Source organism: Pieris napi, chromosome 12 (assembly GCF_905475465.1).
Source record: "Pieris napi chromosome 12, ilPieNapi1.2, whole genome shotgun sequence".
In the NCBI taxonomy this organism is placed as follows: domain Eukaryota; kingdom Metazoa; phylum Arthropoda; class Insecta; order Lepidoptera; family Pieridae; genus Pieris; species Pieris napi.
Genome location: NC_062245.1, coordinates 7,729,122 through 7,752,990, shown reverse-complemented (window position 1 = coordinate 7,752,990; position 23,869 = coordinate 7,729,122). Strand labels below are relative to the sequence as shown.

Below are 23,869 nucleotides of genomic sequence, written 5' to 3'. Positions count from 1 at the left end.
ATATAGTTGTTTGGAAACGCAGCCGGTAATTCCTGGTCTCGTCTGGTCAGCCATCTTGTTTTCATCCATTCCCAACACAAATTTCGTCAGGTACATTAAAGGATGAAGCCGTTGGTATAACAACAGTGTAAAAGTATTCTAGACACGCTTCAATATGAGACTAAAGACGAATAAATCGTCGTTTAATTCATGTTATACAATTCACATTTATACTAATAGGAATATTAAAACACAATAGAAAAACAAACATTTATTAATCAGGTATCAACAACGTAGTTAGGATGTACAACTAATAACGGATCATCTTCGACCTCCTGTTCAGATCTTTGAGTCGTTTTCAGGCCAGTGGTTGACAGAGGGATTATCACTTGGTCCTGGAACAAATAATATTTATTAATATATTTGTTACAATGAGTATGTAGTGACCATAAATTTGCAGGAAAATGTTTAGGACGACACATAATGCTAAAGTGTAAAAAATAATATTTATTTATTTCCGTTAGAATACTCTGTATGAGTACCTCAACTGCGGAAGTTGTATTGTTAAATTAGAATAGTGTTAAAAAAATAAGAGAATGGAATGCTGTTGTTCAGGTAAGAATATTAGGCCGGGAGATAGTGACACAAAATAGTGGGTCATTTGTACGAGTATGGCGGTTATTCAGGGGTTATTACGCAATGAAAAAAAGAAAAATGATGGTCACAGCGCTGGTACCGGCGGCATAGCCGCGTGGGCGTTAGTCAAACTCGTCGGATTAGTGACAAACGATTTGTTCCACAAAAATTCTAGTATTTTCCGATAGTCCATAAAAAAAATAAGAGGCGGCAGTGTCATGCCATACTTTTCCGTTATGACTTACAGCCCGCCATGCCGACGCGAATGCGTTAATTAATTAACTCAATTTTTTTAAATTAAATGTAATTATATTTATTTTGAATTTATTATATAATAACAACAATGAAATGGCCATCATCGAAATGTCGAGATAAATCATATAATGAAATCGCCTTTATATACATTAAAATAGCATTTATCTGAATTACTCACATGGTACATAAGCCGGTCGATAACCTTTTCGACCAGCGCCTTTTTGTCAACGAGTTCATCTTCAGTCTCGATCTGCCCTTTCCCGACTAACTGCTCCAAATACCAGCTCACCACTGCGCTCTTGTGCACGCCAGCGCTTTCTTCGCCTGAAATTGACAAATATTTTTATAGATACTTAAAATAACTTAAGATATTATAAATAACATGCTCGAGATATTATATAGACAACAAAGAAACTTCTCGACTTTTCTCTAAAAGCCTACAGCACAGACAGTAATGGGATATATTTTATAAGCAATCTTTTTTGAAGTGAAAACTTCTTTAGCGGCGTTGTACCCTTTTTTTGGAATGGGTAAAAATGTTAAACTCGCGTCAGGACACGTGACCTGATCGAAAATTCGTAATGTTTGTGTACGATAGCGCAATAAATAAATATTGTATTCTACCACATAAATGATAGTACATACTTTTATACTGATAATTAAAGCAATTCGTGCAAAATTATTCCCTAACCATTCCAAAATATCAAAAATGCACAACGTTAATATTCAAGTTTTCACTTCTACCGGCACTATCGGAGTGCAACCCGTAGTTTTTTTTTAAATAAAGAATTAAGCACAGTAACAATGACCTTAAAAAATAATGAAAGCGGCCTTAAAAAAATCTATTTGTATTTTGTAATTAAAAAAAAATTAAATAAATATTTATTATTATTCTCTAACATAAAGTATAACATAAATTAATTTTGTGTCACGGTTTGTTAATTTTGTGTCACGGTGCGCGCGCATCGAAAAATTTCACTCTCATCAATTTTTCATAACGCGCCTAAAGGTATAACTTCAAAAAAGCTAAAATGATTAAATGTCTTTATGTAATTATGCTAATAAAGAAGGTTTAGTAAAATTCACCCAAGACTTCCTGCATTGTATTAAAAAAAAAAAAAAAAAAAATAAGTTTATATAAAAAATTTATATGTTGGCATTAAAATCCATGGTTGTAACTAGAGTGGTTTACGAGTAAATAGAAAATTAGGTTATGTAATGTTTACCTCTATTTTCAGCTTCGCCTTCCTCCTTCCTCATGAAAACAACGATCATGTTACTCAATGACTTGTATTCCTCGAATGACAAAGTTAGTTTTTTCTTCGGCGCCGAGTCGCCGTTCACCGTCTCACTCGCTGAAATTGTCAATAAATTAAATAGAAATATAATTTATTCATTTAATAAAAATATAAAATAATATAAGTGACGACAGTTTATATATGTCGCAGCCTCCTAACTAAACAGCGACGTTTACCTAGCGGCTTGAAAGATATTCAGCCAGTTGATTAAACATAGGCAAATGACTTGAATCGTTGACGACGAAATCTATTGTTGCAACCTATCAAAACTACAAGTTAGTTAAACATTTCATTTGTTAAAATGCACCACTTTTAATAGTTTATTAAGCTATTGCATAGATTTTATCGCGGGCTTTGAGCGCGGCGACCGAATCAAGAAATTCCGTTACAAAAAAAACCTTACGCGTTAGAGTGGGATAGAACGCATACTGCGTATTCCCATCTCTCTGACGAGATCGGTGACGTAGCGTGAGCGCGGCCGGTGCAGCCGGTACGCGTAAGAGTGAGATAGACTATATATGTGTTTTAGTCTGAGTCTGGTTGAGTGGTAGATTGAAATAATTTCAAAGAAAAACAAATATGCAGTATTTGTTAATAAAAAATAAATAAATAATTATAACTGCATAAGTTGATGAAAAATGCTATGCAATAGCTTTACCGCGGCAGTCCCCGATTGCCACACGTTTTTTTTTGTTTTTTTTATATCCGTTACAGAAGTTTTATTAAAATGAATTGTACTCGCGTAAAGAAAAAAAAAATATTTAACGAGACGCGAGATTTTTTGTTTCTTTCTTGATTGAATTAGACAATAAATAAGCAATAAAAGTAACCTGTTGTGGCAGGAGTATCATTGTCCACGTCCATACTGGGCTCATACTGCGGGTCCTCTTCATCTAAATGTATGTCTGGCTGCTCCACACGTATTATTGACTTGTTTAGCAATCTGAAAACGATTTAATTTTTAAAGTTATACTTCTTTAGGCGCGTTATGAAAAATTGATGAGACTGAAATTTTACGATGCGCGCGCACCGTGACACAAAATTAACAGAATGAAGTTGCCCACGATGCTACGGCATTGGACATAATTTAAAAACAACAATCAAATAATAATAGAATTTATGTTACGCTTAATGTAAGAGAATAATAATAAATATTTAATTTTTCAAATGTAAACTGAACTTTATTGACTATAATGACTCCTTTTCCAGTCTTTGATTATTTAATTGTAATTAATTATTTGCATGCAATCAAAAACTATTTTTAATAATGCCAAAGAAGTATAACATCTTACGCGCGTACATAAGTACACGCACCCTTTTTTTCATATAAATTTGTATTAAGACTTAACTATTATATACACTTAAAGAAAAATATCAATATTTTTTAGTAAATATGTACATAATATCACATGATAAGTTTATATGGCCACAATTAGCAAGATCACATAATATATATTGTATGTGTCGGTACATCAAAGGAATGATTTCCCATGATGGCATGCGCGTCCACACAATCGCCGATTACTCAGTACGTAGTTGTCTCGGGTACAGTATAGACATATTTTTGGCGATATATAAATAATGGTTGCGTGGTTTGAAACTTCATATAGAAAAATTGCTTTGTTAGCTCTTGAAACTAGATTTAAGTTTGATTGATGATCTAGAATAACTTAACTGCACCAAGTATTTGGCACTAGTTTAAATTGAAAGAGGCTCAACGCTAATTTGTCCTGTGAAATCTTTAATTACAGCGAGAAACCCCCCTTAAGCGTCGAAATCACTCGGCTCACCCACTAATATTACTTTTTCTTATTGTATAGGCTAGATTGTAATTCATGTAAAGTCGCACTCTTTTTTGTGAACTTCATAATTAAAAAAAAAACACTGTATTTGTATGAATTGGCAATTATGTTGTAATCATAAACGCTATTGGTAACATATTTAATGAATTTCTAAGCTAACACTAGAGCAATTTTTGCTTCTGATCCGACCTGTGTTGTAGCGTTCTTACAATATATGTTTTTGTATGACTTACAATTTTACATTTTTATTATTAACACATCCATCCAATGTACAGAAATCACGTTGTACGAGTATTCTCGTAAAACCGTTTTTTTTTTAACAATTCATAAACTTGGAACAAAAATTCAATAGTTTAATTTTATATCAACACAATTGCAACAGGGGCAAATGTACGCAAAACAAATTAAACAAAAAAAAATCATTGACAAATCATTTTAAATTTCATTCACACTACAGAAATATAACGTCTAAGAGAAATCTCCGCGTTATAGGGGAGAATTACCCAGTTATATAGGGGACGCGTTATAGGGGGAATATAAACGATTTTAAAACAAATGGTGACTTTCACCAGTATAACACGCGAAATAGAACTAATTTGAGTGTACGACCAACCAGGCTCCAAAAGATAAACCACTCCTTATATGGAAATTGTTTTTACAACAAACTCCCAAGCGAAATAAGAGTATTATCATAAATAAATTCAAGTTAAACGGAAATTAATCAATAAAGCTTTTTATAAATTTGAGGAATACTTAAATGATCCTAATCCTTGGGATTGATTTGCTCCAGTTCAAACAATTTGTATGACAATACTTGGCGATTAAAAAGAGTGGCGGAAAGTTTCTTGCCAGTTATTCTTACCCGCTCTTGACTTGCGACTGGTAGTAAATGTAAATTTACAATTAATTTAACTTGACAATTCATAGGTGTACTTGTTTACCTACATGAATAAAGATGTTTTGAGTGACTTACTGTACAAGTTTTTATGAAATCCTTACCTATAAGCCTCGTGTACGTGATGAGTGCCAACTTGTCCGCTGCAGTGCATCTTAGCCAGAGCCTCGGCTAAACGAATCATTGACTCCAGCTGCCGAACTGTGATTCGCCAGGAACCAGCCCCGCCGTCACGCGACCGGAGTACTGTGTAGTACTCCACGAGGATTTTGCCAGCTTCCTGAAGATGAAATGTTTATAATTAAATCTAGGTCTTTGCCTCTGGTATCGTGATGTTTTTTTTAATAATGCTGTAAGTTGTAGCTTCAGAACATTTTTCAGATGCTTTTTTTATTGCCATAACTATAGTCGTATTTTTAATTAGGCGAAGTCAACTGACGTTTACGGTGTTGTCAGTTTTTAATGAAATAAAAATAGTGTTGTGACAAAGTAAAAACCCCTGAATTAATGATCGGTGATGGCACTAGTCGACTCGCCGCGCTTTGTAATAAGACGTCAAAAAACTGATTGTAGTTACATAGTACTAGTACCTAACTTATATCGGAGCACTTTTATGCAATTTTGAAATAGAAATAATATTCTTTTATTGTTTGAAATGATTGACTATTCACACTCATTGTTCATTCATCTGATTGAACAAGAACTGAACGCATCACTATTACTTTAAATGTGGCAACATTATTTTACAAAGTGACATTAGCTACTGACAGTTGGCTTCGTCTAATTAAAAACACGACTACAATCTACATATAAATAAAGGGTGCGTGTACTTATGTACGCGCGTAAGAAGTTATACTTCTTTGGCATTATTAATAATACATACGGATTGTTAACCTCAATTGTATTGAAGCACTTAGGAAGGTTGATGAGCACAGTTTTTTCACAAATATTTTCTAATATTAATTAGTATTGATTTAAATATTCAATTTAAATCACTTCTGAATTTTGATTATAATTCAGACGCACATATAAAATTCGCATTTGTATAGGTAATGAAAACACGTGTTTTAAATGTAGAAACTCAAAGCATGTGGATAAATATTATAAATATAAATACACAGTGAACAGAGGCGGCGTGCGTGCCAACATGCGGCACTAACTTCATTCTGTTAATTTTGTGTCACGGTGCGCGCGGATCGTAAAATTTCACTCTCAACAATCTTTCATAACGCGCCTAAAGAAGTATTAATAAAAGATACTACTACAGAAATATCTTACCTCGGTAATCATAGGTTTGAAGGATCTCGCGAAAGCTATGTATCGCAGTAAATCTTCTCTGGAGTAGACACAATCATATGTTTCTTCTTTGTTACAGTGAAGATCGACAATACGCCTTGCTATCGCGTAGTCTACCTGAAATTTTAAGTATTTTTGTAGTTTCATAATATACAATTTTTATATTGTAAATAATCCATTGGATTATTTTAGTCTTTCATCCTTCTCCTATATATATATCGCGGTATTTCCGCCCTTATAATTAATTAATAATATTTTATAGTAGTGTGAAATTTATAATAATTAGTCAAGCCCATAATTAATTTTGCGTACCTTTTTTTTTGTAAATTCCTAGCTTTGGAATTGTCCAAAACACGGTTTTATGGGAATACCCCTACAACGCGGTCCGGGTCTTCCGCGTTATAGGGGGGATTAATGTATTTTGAAAATTCCGATTCACCTTTATGAACTAATTGCAGAAATGGCTAAAGCGTTATAATCAGATCGAGATCTCTTTCAGGACTTTTTTACATTTGTGTTAATTTTTATTATACGAAGAACTTACCATTTCGCTGGTCTCATCAATAAGTATAAAGAAGAGGTCAAATCGGGACATAATAGGTGCGCTGAGGGCGACATTTTGTTGCAAGCTCTTAGCCCGGTCGTATCGTCCTCCAATAGGGTTGGCAGCCGCCAGAATTGACGTACGGGCGTTTAGGGTTGCCCGTACACCTGCCTGTAATTAAGGTAAAATAAGTTAAAATAATAAAACATACTGTTGGCCTAGTGGCTTTATTGTGCGACTCTCATCCGTTAGGGGAGCGTTCAAGTATTTGGGAGGGGGGGGGGTCCTTTTGTAAAACGTTACGATGCGGGGCAGGGATTGAATTACGCGTTATTGTTAATATTATCTTCTACTTACACCACATAATAGTAACTAAAGAGTCTCTAGGTGGTCACGAAACGTTTTACTAGACTTGGATACAGTACTGTACTTGGGTACTGAAAAACGTTACGGCGAGTTCATGGGGGGGGGGTCCAAAAATCTCCAAAAATTGCGTTACGTAATACTTGAACGCTCCCTAGGTCGTAGAATCGAAATCCTTAAATGAAATCAATGAACTTTCTATGTCCGCATTTAACATATCGTACGGTGCAAGAAAACATCGTGAGGAAACCGGCCTTACACACGAAGTCGACGGCGTGTGTCAGGCATAGAAAGAAGACTGATCATCTACTTGGCTATTAAAAAAACAGATGATCACGAAACAGATACAGAAATCTGAAGCCCAGAGCTAAAAAGGTTGCAGCATCACAGGTTTTCTTTATAATAAATACTTTATACTCGTAATTGAGAAGAGGCGTACACAGATTAACTTTAAGCTTGGCTTGTTGCAAATCTATCTAATTAATATTACATCTGATTTGGTTGAATGCGAATTTATAAACCTATTTTTAAAAAAGGTGTGATAGGCATACAAAGATGATTGTTTAAATTCAGATATAAGTAACTAATTATTAAGTTGTAATATTCTTAGGGAAAGTTTTAGGTTAAGTTAGTAAAAGAAAATAAAGTTTAATCAAAATCAGTTTACGACATGGTTTAAAACAACATACCGGTTATATTGACCACAATTAAAGGTCCCGGCTGAATTCTATTGTATTAGGTTCTTAATAACAACGTCATCAGCTGTTACGGCTATCGGTTTTTACGACCAAATATGAGTAGTCCCTTCGATGTCGTTATAACAGATTTTGACTGTACTTATTTTCATTAAACTTTTTTCTCTTACTAACCTAACCTAACTTTAAACATTCCCTAAGAATATTCCATGTAAAAGATTCTTGGTCATTGACGGGTATTTGAAATTAATAGTAATATATTTAAATGACTTTTGTATAATATTATTATTCAGGAGCATAGTACGGCAAGTAAATTAATTAAAAAAAAAAAAATCTTTATGGTGTTTCTTTTTTTTTATTATTCCATATTAGAGTTGCCTGGAAGAAATCGCTTGTTAGCGATAAGGCCGCCCGTTACCTAATAACTTTTGTAACCTATTTCCTTTTTTTTTTATATGTATAAAAATGTGTATTATGGCAATGAAGTATAAATAAATAAATAATGTGGGTAGATATAGCAGTATGCAGAAAAAAACCGTCCTGGTGGAATGTTAAACTGATATTTGATTTTACCTTAGCAATAGAGATGGTCTGCTGTTCCATGGCTTCGTGGATGGCGACCTGGTCTCCAGGGTCCATCTTGTCGAACTCGTCAATGCAGCACACGCCGTTATCCGCTAACATCAGTGCCCCGGCTTCGATTACGAAGTCAAATGATTCTTCATCCTGTAGTGTTTATACTTTAATTGTAACTAACAGTATGCAGGTCATAAAACCCTAACTAACATACAAAAAAAACGTTAGTTTGCAAGTGCCAAAGAAATCTTTTGTTATAATATTGTTTTGTTTATTTTTACCTTATATAAACTTATTAAGTATAATATTAATTATTTTAATAATGTTTTACTATAAAATACTTGTGTGAGATAAGACTATTAGCAGTATATTTTGAAAAAATCGGTCAGGAAAATTCTAAGTTTCATCAAAGCTAAAACTAATAATAATAATAATATTGACAATTCATTTTGTTAATTTAACTTTTGAAGTGAAACTTCTTAGGCGCATGAGGGTAAATTTTTTACGGAAACGTCACGAAGATGTGCAGCGGTTTGTCGAAGAAAAGGGAGAGAGCGATTGAGACCGATTGAGAGAGAGTGAGAAGGGTGAACCGATAGAAATTCTATTTTTAAAATTAAAATTTCATAAAGAGAATTTATGAAAAATTTGTATTTTATGATTTATTGTAATCTCAAATGACGAATTGTAAATTAAAATGCCACGTGTTTTTACTATAGAGAATTAAATTAAAACATTAAATTTATTATTTGTATTAATTTTCGACACTTAATATTTTAATGACAATTAAATTCAATAAATTCCTAACATATCTTCCTTTTTCCTCCCTCTATGTCTCGGAAATCTAAAGTTATAGATTTGTATAAATATGAACAAGAGTTAAAAATTAATTTGCCAAAAATTTTCACTTCTGACATGTGTACTTTGTTACGCACTTTTTTTAATAAGAGTCAGATACCTTGACGACAGCAGCAGTAAGACCAGCAGCCGATGAAGCCTTTCCACTTGTATAGACAGCCCTAGGTGCGATCTCGCTCACTTGCTTTAATAACTGAGACTTGGCAGTACTTGGATCGCCTACTATGCACACGTTTATATCGCCTCGGAGGGTAGTTCCTATAATTTTATTAATATTTCAAACTACCCTATTGTTCCTAAAATTCCTACAGTACTCCCAAATTAATAATGCGCATACAGATCTTCGCCAGTAGTCCTTCGGCCTACGGGCCGTCGGCGGCGGTCACCGTGAGTGTGGCGTGAATTGTTTTGGATTGTGCACACACACACACACACACACAATGTGTTTAATGCTTTGTCAAACTCATGGTAATTGATACTGAGTTTCCCTCGAATAACTCATCCATGGTACTTCCACACTCATCTGAATTGGTAATACAATATAAAATACCTTCTATTGTAGTTTTAGCAACACCACCAAACAGCATCAGTAAGACACCTCGCTTAACTTCACTATTGCCGTGAATACTCGGGAATAGACTTGCAATTAAATTGTTGTATAGATTACGATCTCTTGACATCTCATACACCTGTAATGTGACATAATTATATTAATAAAAAAAAAACTTTTACATAACCAGACTTTAATGCTTGCATTATAGAAACAGCAATAACCTAAAAAGTATTAAGACCTCCAGTTTTTTTGTCATGTGTGTTAACTACTTACTACGGAGGTATGTGGTAAGATTAATCAACGTAGGGATGGCATATTACATACCTTATCCCACTCCTTATCTGTCATCTGTTTCCTCATATCTTCAGTGGTCAGATCATCAGCAGCTAGATCAGCAGTTCCAAACCTACGAGCAGTAGCTTGTACACTGCATGCGAGAAATGCAGTCCTGAAACAATGTCAGACACACTATATTAATATGGAATAATTTATTAAATATTAATATAAAGTGAAAACCTTACTTGTAGTGTAATTCACGAACTCCCAACGCCTGCAATCCTTTAATACCTTCCATCTGCCCTTCATTTGCCAACTTGGTCCGAGTAGTCAGTTCCGCTTTAGCACCAGGCATTGACAAAGAACCAACATCGGGAACAACAATGAGTGTGCCCGTAAAATCATATCTGTCACCAGCCTAAAATGGTTAAATAAAAATAAAACACATCAGGGTTATTTTAAAACCATTGTTTATGTTTAAAAAAATAAGCAAATAGTACTTGTTACATACATTTCTCTCCTATACATTCCACTTTTGAATTTAGGAAAAGTGAAATATTTTTGTTACCTGTACTGATTCTACAGCTTCTGCTCTGAGAATAACTTCAAGTGAACGAGGAATACATCCTCGAGGTAACTCTGCTTGTGTTTCTTGTATTCTAATTTTTTGAAAGTCTACAAATACTGATTTATCTGCATCCAACATGAATCGTCGACGATTTGCACACACTGGATTACGACATATTGTTGGTATTGTATACTAAAAGATAAAATATTATAATTATTCCATTTACAAGTACTTCATAATTTACATACTTTGAACTTAAAATTTTTAAGCAAAATAGGAAAGTAGTGGTTTTGTACCTTGAACTGTTGTTCAACATTTTTAATAACAGTCTGGCAATCCAAGCATACAAAAGTACCCATAACCAATTCTGGGTGAACAGGGTGAGTTCTCACAATTTGCCCCGATATTCTTATGAGAGTTCCTATTTTAGTTGTAGTCAACTCCCTTACCCTATGCCGTGTTGGAACATCAACAAATGACACATAGCATTCTTTATGTTGCAATTCCTTCTTAATACCAGTTTCTGCTAAACTTAAAACATAATTCAAAATCGCCTGATTTAAAAAGGGATAAATTCTGTAATACTCCTCAATAATTGTAGTGGCAAGGTTCTGGTTATACTTTTCAACATCATCAAAGCTTACTTCTAATGTGCTTAGTTCAGGTTTAAGAAGCTCTTTAGCTTGTTTTTCATATTTTAATTCATTGTCTTCTTTAAAACTGAAACAAAAAACAATTTTTTAAAATAATGTTATTTAAGAAAACATAACCCATAATATTTAAAAGCTTGAATTTCTATGGTCTGCTGGGATTAGTGTGTTAAATATTACTTACTCCTCCAAAAAATCTTGAAACAATTTTTGGCAACGAACTCCAACTTCGTCTTTAACTTGACTCTGTGTTGCATATGTATCGGCTACATCCATGCTGATTTTTGTGAGTAATTAATAGTAGAAGTTAGAAATCACCGATTATTATACAAACCCACCGTGGGTTTGTATAATAAAGACACTTTAAAGTTATTAATTTATTTAGTATAAACTAAGAATAGTTTCAACGAAGATCTGTGTTGTTTTAAAAGAAAAAAGTAAACAACGCCAGACTCTTCCTGCCGAAGTTTACAAGTTGCGGTTAGTACTTAACAGTTTGACAATTAGAGTTTTGGCGGGAAAACTTTGTTTCACAGACTTGCAAAACAGGTAACAGTCTATAGTGGGGGCCTCAATCCTCATAGCCTAGCGGTCTTATTAAGTGGCAGCTAGGTGAGGGGTACCGGGTTAGATTCCCGGTTTGAGGGCATGTTTTAATTTAATTTAAATTTGTTCTCGGCCTCTGGGAGGGTTGTGCGGTACCGGGCGAGTGCCTAAACCGTACATGGAGGACATGGTCGAATTTCTGAGGCAAAAAGCACGAATTATAAAAATCTTATACTTGACGCTGGCTAATGCACAAGCCGTGCCAGAGCCATAAAAAACAGTCTATATGTGAAAATTATAGCAACCAATACATAGGTAATAGGTAATTAAGGTACAAATAAATTCTTCCAAGTATTACAATTTAAATAGAGTAAAATAATTTCTTTTGAAAATTGTTGCTTATGGTAGAAAGATTAAACAAGCACTCACGTGACGAGGTATTAAATCTTATTAAACTAAAAACTTAGGACACAAATCATAAAATAACTTTATACAACATCGTCGTCATCTAAGAACAAGATCTTAAGCAAAATGTATTGGATTTTGACATATCCTGAAAGTGTGAAGTATGTATATACTGATTACTGGCATACAAGAAGTTGCCTTAGCAACAATCTCGTTTTAAGAAATAAAATAGTTTGATTAAAAATGTCTTATACAAAAGCTATGTATTTCTGTAATATTAATAAAACCTTTAATCCTGATCTATCTTTCGTATCGACTTATTAAAACTTTACATGGTAGCAGAGCGTTTAGTAAAAGGAATAAAAAAAAAAAAGGGAAAAAGCGAAATAAAAAATGTCGATCGCAAGAATAGATCCTCTAACAAAAGAAAACTATGATACATGGGTAATACAGGCTGAAGCAGTCCTAGTACGAAACAAATTATGGAAATACATTGAAAGTCCTTTAAGTAAGGATCCAAGTGCAGCTGAAACAGAAGGTGACAGACAAGCCAGATCGGAACTAATTCTTATGATTTCTCCCTCTGAGCTTAACCAAATTAAAAAATACCTATCTGCAAAAGCCGTTTGGAGTAAACTACAAGACATTTACGCTAGCAAAGGACCTGCCCGTAAAGCTTTTTTACTGAAACAACTAATCCTTAATAAATTAGATGGACATGAGATACAAAGTCATCTAAACAAATTTATGGATATAGTTAACAAACTGGCAGACATGGACATAATTATCAATGAAGACCTTTTAACAATATTAATGCTATACAGCCTCTCGAAAGAATACGAGAACTTCAGAGTCGCTATTGAATCACGAGATGTTCTTCCTAAGCCTGAAGAGCTTAAAATTAAAATAATCGAAGAATATGAAGCTCGCCATAATCACAATAAAACCAATGACGACGAACCTGAATCCTCTATTCAAGAAGAAGCTTTATATGCATCGTGTAAAGTTTGTAAACGAAGAGGTAATATCTTTAAACACAAACACCATAAAATTTGTTCAAACTGCTGGAAGGAAAATAAAGGTAAACACGCTAAGAAATTTGATTCTTCTCATAAAAATAATTACATAATGCAGTGCCTTTTTACAAATAATAAGAAACTTAAAAACAACATATGGGTTTTAGACAGTGGTTGCACGTCTCATATGACTTATCAACGAGACTTATTTAAAACAATAGATAGTACATCCAGAAAACTTAACTTTGCGACGGACGAGTACACTGCAGAGATAAAAGGTAAAGGAATAGTTTCCTTTATAACTAAAAATGGCAACAGTAAGGCAATAACGCGCTTACAAGACACCTTATACGTACCGAACCTTTGCACCAACTTACTGTCCGTAAGTAAGATGACAGATGCTGGTTGTTCTGTGCTATTTACTAACAATAAAGCAACTGTAAATAACCCTAAAAATGGAATAAAACTAACAGCATATAAACAAAAAGACGGTCTTTACTATGTGAAACCAGATCAACATGAAAGGAACTATTTGGTCACTAATGATAAGGTCACAAGTTCTCCTCCGAAGGAATCAACGACTTTATCAAGTATTAATGACTGGCATAGAAAACTGGGTCACATGAACGTAAAAGATCTGAAATATGCGCGTAGACATGAAAACTTAATTGGCTTAAATTTTGATGCATCGGAAGATTTGAATGACTGTGAAGTATGCATACAAGCAAAACTCCATCGTGAACCTGCTCCACATAATAAAACAACTCAAAGAACAACAGAATGTTTACAAATCATTCACAGCGATGTGTGTGGACCTATTCAGACGCCCACCATACGCGAAAATAAATACTTTGTTACTTTTATAGATGACTACAGTCGATACTGTAGAGTTTATCTAATGAAAAATAAGAGCGAAGTACTTGAAAAATTCAAAGAGTTCAAAGAGTTAGCGGAAACACACACAGGTAACAAAATTAAGTTTTTACAATCTGACAACGGCACTGAATATGTTAATAAGCAGTTTGACACGTACTTAAAACAGTGTGGTATTCAAAGACGTCTTACCGCACCTTATACTCCACACCAAAATGGAGTTGCTGAACGTAAAAACCGTACCCTATTAGAAAAAGCAAGAGCATTGATGATAGATGCAAATGCACCATTGAAACTTTGGAGCGAGGCAGTGGCTACTTCTAATTATTTGGCAAATAGAAACATAAACAATGCCATTCAAAATCGAACACCATTCGAACGATGGGTTGGTAGAAAGCCCTGTGTAAATCATCTACAGGTAAATTAGCTTGGAGAAATTTTTGCGTTTGTAGTAGTGTATGGTCAGCAAATAAAAAAAAAAACAACATTTTATTTTTAGTTTTTATTTTTTTAAAGGTAATATACGTTTGTGGCTGGAGCACACCAAATGCGTACACGTCTACGCATACGCACTACGTACTAATACGGACGTGAAAATGTGTATCCACTGCATTGTAATCTATGGAACTGTATGAGGCAGATAAGCCAGTTCCAAATATTACAAGCAGTGAATGCCGGTTTTCACTTCAGTGAAGACGTGTATGAATTAGGTGTTCTCCGGCCATAAATGTTTTATTCTAATAATTCATCAACCCCAGGCATATCACAATCATCCCCATCCTCGCTTTCATCAGATGAATTATTTAAATTAATTATGATTCGTTCTGATATTGTGTCTAAAGCTGCGTCTCTACCCTGATATTTGTTTTCCTCCTCAATAGCATGCAGACAAACTTTTCTCCATTCCTCTACAGTTATGGCGTTCATTTTTTCTTCAGCTAATGACATTATAACCTTCATATTCATTGCGACATTCTTTTTTGCGACATATGTTTTCACTATCCCCCATATATTTTCTATAGGATTAAACTCCGGATGGTATGGTGGTAAACGCAGCACAGTATGACCGTGCTGTCGTAATATTTCGTCTATCTTGTACTCTACAAATCTCGCCTTGTTTTGCAGAATCAGTTCATATAATTGAGGCTTAAGCAACGTGGATGAATGCTCAATGTTTCGCAATGTCAGCCAGTCAATCATTTGCTGTTTTCTAGAATTACTATTCGGTGCAGGATTTTGTATTGAGTTATGATATGGTGCGTTGTCAACAACAACAACACTATTTGGTTGTAAGTTGGGTATTAATTGAGTTTGAATCCACCTTGAATAGTTGTCATAGTTCATATTGTCGTGGTAATCTCCACTTTTTTGGTTGGCTTTAAACATAAGCAATGCATTTGGTATAAAGCCATCCATACCACCGGCATGAACAATGATTAAGCGGTTGCCTTTCGATATATGTTGCTTCAAACCTGAAGTGCTTCCATCTGACCAAGATTTCGAGAGGGTATGTGATGTATGTATATATGTTTCGTCGGTGTAAACAATTGGTCGGCGTTGTTCACGATATTCAGCAATTTTCATCAAATAATTAATTCGCAAGTATCTAATTTCGTGTTTTTCCATAAGAAGTTTCCGGTTATCTTCTGTTTGCTTCCAATTAAAACCTAATGACATGACGTGTTTTCGTAACGTGCTGACACAACCTTTATAATCGATATCTTCTTTTAATTTTGCGTGCAAAGTTTTCAAAGTGGGAATTTCTTTATTTGTGATGTGGAAGTCATGAATTGTTCTTCTGATAACTTGCTGATCAAAGTTATCGATTACTATTGTAGGTTTACGATTCGGTTTCTTTTTAGGAGATTTAAATGTTACTTCCTGATCTGAAGGTCGACATTTGCTTTCTGATACTACCTTTCTGACGGATGCTATTGAAATTCCCGTTGATTTAGCAACTAATTGAGTGGGAGTCATAATACTGCTCGGGTTGTTATTACACTCATTTTCGAAATATTTGTACAAACAGTACAAAACTTCTTTAGTTTGAGAAGTCAAAGGCTTGCCTCGACCATGTTTTAACACTGGAGCCATTTTTAATTAACAATATAAAGTTGCAACACTTACACACAAATTAAACACTTCAACAAATATTATAACAATAATAACAAACAATAACAACAATCAACAAATACAAAATTTAACAATTAACGTAATAATTATAATTTTTGAATGAAATGTGTGCTTTATGTTCTAACAGTACCAAGCGACTGACGCCGGACTGCACGTGGCACCTGCGGACAGCGTAAACTGGTTTATTCTGGTTTTGTGCGTGTTTCCACTTTCCACTATCAAGTGACGATTTTTTGCTTTAGATTGAAATATCTCGGAAACGGTGCGTCCTAGGCCAAAAATAAATTTTGACCCCCCCGTAGACCCCCCGGAGTTTTAAAAACCTAGATGAAAGGAAAAAAAAATATATATCGGTCTCTCCTCTTTGAAGTTTCACTTCTATCGTGTGTGAATCGCGCACACACCTTTTTTTTATAAAGTCAAAACCTTTTTTTTTAAATAAAAACTTGTTTTTATTGATAACAAAAATCAGAGTGTTGCTAGGGATAAGTATAATATTAAATAGTAATGTTAGGATATCGAAACATTTTTGTATAGGCCAGAACGATATAGTGGAAACGCGCTCTAAGATCTGAGTAATATACACACCACTACATATGCAAAAATTTCTCGAGACTAATTTCACTGTATATATATTTGGTAGTAAGACTTTTGTTTTGAAAAAGGGATCTAATGGTCACAAATTTGCACCTAAAGCAATTCCAGGGATGTTTGTGGGATACTCTGAAACGTCAAAAGCTTTCAGAATCTACATTCCTTCGAAAAACAAAATCATTACTTCGAAAGATATTCGAGTTATGAAATGCATGTACTACGAAGAAAACAAGTACGGAATTTCAACACTATTTAATGAAATTGAGTCTACAGCAAAACCTCAACAATTGTCTTCACAACAAACACTACAAAAGAAACTTACTATGACGCTTGATGACATTGATAAATATGACAACAATGTTGACACGAAAAATGATAACAATACAATTTTGGAACAAAATATTCAGAAACCAACAAATATTGAAAGTGACTACGACTCACTTTCTGGTTCTTCTAATATTGAAGACCCTGTTAAAAACGGTGTCGGAGAAGCAGTAAACAGTAATGACAATGTAGAAAACGCCTCCGTTCAAATAAGGTCACTAAGAAGTAGATCAAATATCACAGCTCCTAGGCGTTATGATGATTTTATCTTAGCCGCAGCGGAAGAAATTGAAAATATTCACAAACCTACTGAACCTTCGACCTTTAAAGAAGCGATGGATTCTACTGATAAAGAAAAATGGCAAAACGCTATGCTGAGTGAAATTACTTCACTAAATGACAACCAAACTTGGGAACTGGGTAATCTACCTAAAGGACGAAAAGCCCTGCCTTGTAAATGGGTATATAAAATTAAAATGAATCCTGATGGTTCCATTGAAAGGTACAAAGCCAGACTTGTAATTAAGGGTTACTCCCAAATACCTGGTGTCGATTATGATAAGACGTTTAGCCCAGTAGTTCGTCTGACCACAGTACGAACTTTACTTGCAATTGCTGCTAAAGAAAATTTAAAATTATTGCAGTTCGATGTCTCAACTGCTTTCCTATATGGTGAAGTAAAGGAAGAGATTTATATGAAACAGCCTGAAGGCTATTCCGATAACACGAAACGAGTTTGCAAGTTGAAACGCAGCTTATATGGACTCAAGCAAGCTCCACGTTGTTGGAATTCATGTATTGCTGAGTTTTTACAAAAATCAGGATTCATGCAGAGTGAAGCGGATCCTTGTTTATATATTAGAAATAAAGAACAAACGAAACTTTTCATTGGTCTTTACGTAGACGATGGACTTGTAGCATATAACACAAGCACAGCGGGTGATGAATTCATTAAGCAATTGCAAACCAGATTTAAAATAACAATAAAACCTGCTTCATATTTTCTTGGATTAGAAATAGACATATGCAAAGACAAGACCATTACATTATGTCAGAAGGCTTACACAAGAAAAGTTTTAGAAAAATATGCAATGTCAAATTGTAAATCAGCACCAACACCAATAATAAAAGAAACTGAGACGGAAGAGGAAGTTAATATCAATATAAACTTTCCGTATAGACAAGCAGTAGGTGCTTTGGCATATTTATCTGTAGGCACGAGACCTGATATATCATATGCTGTAGGTGTCGCTTCAAGAAAGCTTGATTCACCTACCAAAAAGGATATTATGTTTGTAAAACGCATTTTCCGTTATTTGAAAGGCACGCAACAAAACGGTTTAACTTATACACGAAGATCTCCCGGTCATTTAATTTGTTATAGTGACGCAGATCATGGTGGAGATCCAGCAAGTGGGAAATCAACTTCCGGAATGATTTGCTTATTTTCTGGAGCTGCAATTAGCTGGAGAAGTCAGAAACAAGCAACTGTCTCCATCTCATCTACTGAAGCAGAGCTAATAGCAGCTAGTGAATCAGCACAAGAAATTTTGTGGCTAAATTGCCTACTTCGCCAACTTACAGAAACTGAAAGTCCAGTATTGAAGTTAGACAATGAATCAACTGTAAAGCTCGCGCTAAATCCACGCTATGAGTACCATAAGCGTACTAAGCACATTAAACTTAAACATTTCTTCATTAGAGAATGTGTAAGCAATGGAGACTTTACAGTAGAACATGTTTCCACAGAGATACAGTTAGCCGATATGCTAACGAAACCATTGTATGGCCCTAGATTAAAAGAACTTTGCTTACAATTGGGTTTAAAGAATTTATATACATATATTCTCTAAAAACTTAAGAGGGTGTGAAGTATGTATATACTGATTACTGGCATACAAGAAGTTGCCTTAGCAACAATCTCGTTTTAAGAAATAAAATAGTTTGATTAAAAATGTCTTATACAAAAGCTATGTATTTCTGTAATATTAATAAAACCTTTAATCCTGATCTATCTTTCGTATCGACTTATTAAAACTTTACAGAAAGGTTAAAAAGGATGTTATGCATAATATATCAATAAGGATAATATTACTTTATTAGTTTCCCGTAAGCCAGTCACAAATTGTTATTTTATCCTATGGAATAAAATAACAATTCAAATATATCGCCTGCCTATACCCGCTGAGTCCTTTGCCTATCATCATCATATCATCATCATCTATACCGGCTGCTCAATGTCTGTACTTCACATTTTAAGTTTATCTGTACTTAATCTGTGGTGTTTATTAATTGTTGTTTCATGGTTCCAGGCCATAAACTCCAAAAAAAAAAAAAAGTTGTCGCATGGTTGTATTTTGTAAGTTGTTTAGTGTTTACAATTTACAAATGACCAAATATAGAATTGTTGAAAGTGCACTGTTATTTCTTTGATAAACAAATGGCTGAAAATAGACTAGGGTTTCTGTACAAAGCTGCTGCCGTACTGACGCAAACGGAAAATAAAAGTTATGATATCCTCCGAAGCCACTACTTGTAAGTTTTCACTGAAACTAAATACACTTCATCAGGGTTTAAAATAATGTAAACAATTATTTTTTAGGATGAGATGTCCTGAATTAAGATCATCAAAACAAATTTCTAGTGGTCGTTTAAGTAAAGAAAGGTGTTCATATTGCTGTTTGTCATGGAAAAAAGATGCAAAATTAAGGGTACAAATGATGTGCTTTACTTTATAATTTAATAAGGCAGCAGTGTTTTTTAATAATTATTTTTTCAGGTAAATCCTATGAAATTGTCTAGAAGGCAGAAAAAAAGACTGAAGTCTAAAAAGAACAGTACTCTATATAATTCTAAGCAAGTGGTATGTTTAATAATCGGATCTATTAATTGGAATTGGTGTTAGGTTTTTTTTTCTAAATATAAAAATATTAATTATCAAAGTAACTGGTCATATAATTAGTGCAGATATGTTAGTTTATTTGCTTTTTTTACAGGAAAGAATATGTTCTTTGTGTGGCCATATGTCTGTAGTACATGTCCTCAAATTAAATGATAAAATAGAAACTGATACTTCTATTGTGGTAAAAGACCAAATAATAAAGAAACAATTGAAAAAGAAGGACCCAAAACTGAGACCTTTAAATGTTTATACTAACATTAGAGAAGTGTTTTCAATAAAAAATGAAAACAATAAGATTACACCAGAGATAGTTCCAGTAAAAATTAGAAACAATAAAAAGAAAAAAGACAGATTTGCTGGTTTGTGTCAAAAAGCTGTTATGGATGCTACTAAAAGAAAAAATGAAGATGAAAAAAAGAATACATTAAATTTATTTTTAAAACCATCATCATCATAAAATAAACTTATAAACTTTTGAACATAACATTATTTTTGACCTTATTGCTTACTAATCACTATAAGATGAATGTCCATAACATTAGTGTTTGTATGGCCAGTAATAATGTGAAGTTCACCCTTCCTGAACTTTTTATAAAAATTGTATGAATCATTATTAGTCAAATATGTTTTAACATCAAGATTTTCTTTTTTTGCATCAGTTACTAAATTGGTATAACCGATTGCCCCAGCTGCATCTGTAGGGCCGTCTATACCATCAGTACCAGCACTTAAAAAATATACTTCATGGTCTGACAAACAATGCTTATTTTCATGTAACAATAATGATAATTCTAATGGTAATTGTTGATTTCTTCCTCCTTTCCCACTCCCTGTAACTTCTACAGTTGTCTCTCCACCCAGAATAAGACAAATATCTCCTTTGAAGTCAACTGTATTTAAGACATTTATGTTATCTAGTATAACTGGCAAATCAAGCTTGCTAACATCTGACTTTAGTGTTTCAAAATCAATGTTTCCATTGAGATAATCACAAAACTGCTTAAGTAGTTTGTAATATTGCTTAGCTAGATCTTTAACATTCCCTGTAATTGTATATGATAATGCTACAGGTAAATAATGTAATTTGTTTGCTTGAGAAACTGCAGCATCTATGCTAAATTTATTTGAGCCTATTATATAATTATGTACATTTTTATGAGGAAATGGTCTATTATGTGCTTTATCTTCTAGTGCACTTAAGATAGATGAAGGAAGGTCTTCAAATAAGTGATATTTCTTGATAATATTAATGGCAGCTGTTGGAGAATCCTTATTTTCTACTGTGGGCCCACAGGCTATGAGATCTAAGGGATCACCAACAATATCAGACAAAATTAATGTAACAACCTCAGCTGGTTGTGCTTTTAAAGCCAATTGTCCACCTTTTAAATCTGATGTCGCTTTTCTCACTACATTTAATTCTTTAATGTCTGCACCACAATTTGCCAGTTTCTTAATTAATGTGGTTTTCTGTTCTAAAGTTATTGGGGCTTTTGGCAATGGCAATAAAGCTGATCCACCACCAGAAATCAGGACTATTACAAAGTCATTTATACACATGTTGGAAAGTAAAGATTTTACTTTTATGCTAGTGCTTTCAGCATCCTCATCAGGCAAGTTGTCTTTAGCTCCCTCTATATATTTTAGGTTACTTTTAAACTCTAATTTGTTTAAACTGCCTTTAGGTAAACTTATAATACCATCTCTAATTTTAGAATTAAACATGCTTTCTACCTCAATTGCCATATTTTTCACAGCTTTTCCAGTACCAATTACATAAACGCTTTTGTCCTTTAAATTAAAATTATTTCCAAAAACATTTAATTGTTCTGTAATTGGGTCATATTTTAAATATTTTTTGATAAGAATTTCTGGTAAAACAGCTGTATAGCTAGTTTTATATATTTTTATTAAATTATCGAATGTATATTTTACCATTATTATTGTTGTGATGAAGGCACTTTTGTTTGAACAAGGAAGCAGTGTTTTTGCTTTACTGTTTTAAAATTACACGGAGATAAAAAAATCTAAATTCGACTAATCACTTGGTACCATAAATAAAAAATAACTAAGTATATTTAAAAACTTATGCAACTCGGCAAGATTTTTAGGGCGTCAGTGTTTTCATATCTACTTTATCTTATCTGATAAATTGACATTGAACCATGTAACTGGTAGGTCAATTAAATAAAACGTATGATTATGATTGGTTTTGCTACTTTTATTTTTCTTTAGTAAATTCCAACAAAATGTACAAGTCGTCGGAAATATCTGCGAACCTGGCTTAATGACGTCATACAAACTGGAGAGATAGCAAAAAAATTGAAGATGTAAAAATAAAAAATATTTTATTTGTGTACTTATTTTTATTGATACTCGTACCTACTTGAAATTTACAAATACTTATTATTTACAGTATTTAAAATTCAAATTATTTACAAATTTACAGAGAAACAATAAACACTAAAATGCGATTAAAGAATAATACACGTGCGTCGGCGATTGCGTTGGCAACGGTACTGGATACTGGATAGGCGAAAACGGGGCGGGGTGCGGGGAAGCGCATTCCAGCGAGGTTCGCCGATATTTCCGACGTGTAGTATAAGTCCTTTTCATGAAAGAAGTCCCCCAGACGCGGCGCTGCAATCGCATGACGTAATGTTGCCATTTATGAGTAAAAAATTTACCTACTTTATTTACATTTAGCAGATGTATAGGTCTACCAGAATCTGATGGCAAAAAAAAAGTTTAAAAATTAGCGATTTTCATATGGCAATAAAAGAAAAATTTCATCTGTCAACTGAAATTTCGAGGAATTGTTTTTGGTTTGGCTTTAAATTTCCTTTAAAAAGTGATGAAAATGTCGAAGAAACCTCTTCGATCGCAAGCAAGACATATTTTTTTCAATGTTTATCAAAGAATACTTGGTCAACAAGATGCAGAACATACACAATCATCGATATTGAGCCATGTGCAAGCGTTGACTGGTTAGTAGGAATGACACGTCTTGATACTTTGGTTTATGGGATTTTTCGTGTGAATTATATTATGTACTTATACTAAAGTTTGGTTTATTTCAGGGGTTTCTTATTCTACAAATAAACTTGGATAGTTTTGATTTAGAATTGATCAAAAACAAGATAAATGAGTTTTACACTGTTTCTCTCTCTCAAATAGGGATCGATGAATGGCGAAAATCTTGTGAACATGTAATAAAAATTGAAAATCAGTTCATAGAACAAGATCGGTTAATTGAGATGCAGGAGGAAAGGTTTATCATAAAAACTGAGTTGAAGACTTTTTTATGGATGTGCAGTATTTGGAACCATTTTCAAGTTCTTAATTAATAAACTCATGAACAGAGTAATTGGAGTTTTCATATAAATTTCAAACCCCACATTCGCCACATTTTCAAAAATTACACGGGTCAACACGAATTTTGAGTCTGCGTTCTGTACCTCTGATTTTGATTACTTATGCCTAACTAATTGAAGAAAAAATATTTTTATCTATTAAAGTTTGCTTTTGTAGTTACTACAACGAAATTTATTTTTTACGAAAGAGCTCTATTTACATTGTATTGTATATACATTGTGTAAAGGTACAAAAGCAAACTTTATTTATTATAAATAGAGTTTCTGCTTCTTTTTCGATGTATACAATCAGAAAATATTCACTAAATAACAGACTCAAAAAAAAATATTTTTTTTGTTGACTTGTGTTATCCTTGTTCATTGGATAAATTTTTATATTTGCATGTATCACACACAGAATCAGCCGCTTTAAGGAAAAAAAGTATCAAAACGTTTTACTCCAATTTCCCCAGTATTGC

The 23,869-nt window shown here is 33.6% G+C and overlaps 3 protein-coding genes and 1 long non-coding RNA gene across 4 annotated transcripts; 2 read left to right on the top strand and 2 right to left on the bottom strand.

Annotated features, from left to right (window-relative positions):
- Positions 1-237: 237 nt before the first annotated feature.
- On the bottom strand, positions 238-11,566 carry LOC125054362 (DNA replication licensing factor Mcm6). Its single transcript, XM_047656206.1, has 15 exons — positions 11,429-11,566; positions 10,891-11,314; positions 10,595-10,786; positions 10,272-10,444; positions 10,075-10,198; positions 9,748-9,886; positions 9,298-9,455; positions 8,337-8,489; positions 6,706-6,876; positions 6,144-6,278; positions 4,970-5,145; positions 2,999-3,111; positions 2,097-2,225; positions 1,049-1,194; positions 238-374 (listed from the first exon to the last, which is right to left on the bottom strand). Exons 1-15 carry the CDS (start codon positions 11,518-11,520, stop codon positions 258-260), a joined length of 2,442 nt encoding a protein of 813 aa, XP_047512162.1. The 5' UTR covers positions 11,521-11,566; the 3' UTR covers positions 238-257.
- Positions 11,567-19,449: 7,883 nt separating this feature from the next.
- LOC125054514 lies at positions 19,450-20,673 on the top strand. The gene is made up of 4 exons (XM_047656463.1): positions 19,450-19,670; positions 19,738-19,846; positions 19,915-19,998; positions 20,132-20,673. Exons 1-4 carry the CDS (start codon positions 19,576-19,578, stop codon positions 20,492-20,494), a joined length of 651 nt encoding a protein of 216 aa, XP_047512419.1. The 5' UTR covers positions 19,450-19,575; the 3' UTR covers positions 20,495-20,673.
- Positions 20,536-22,273, bottom strand: LOC125054513 (glycerate kinase). The gene has a single exon (XM_047656462.1). It carries the CDS (start codon positions 21,973-21,975, stop codon positions 20,536-20,538), a length of 1,440 nt encoding a protein of 479 aa, XP_047512418.1. The 5' UTR covers positions 21,976-22,273.
- A 524-nt stretch (positions 22,274-22,797) lies between these two features.
- Positions 22,798-23,404, top strand: LOC125054700. Its single transcript, XR_007117740.1, has 2 exons — positions 22,798-23,024; positions 23,215-23,404. It is a non-coding gene; the product is annotated as an uncharacterized LOC125054700 (long non-coding RNA).
- The last annotated feature ends 465 nt before the right edge of the window (positions 23,405-23,869 follow it).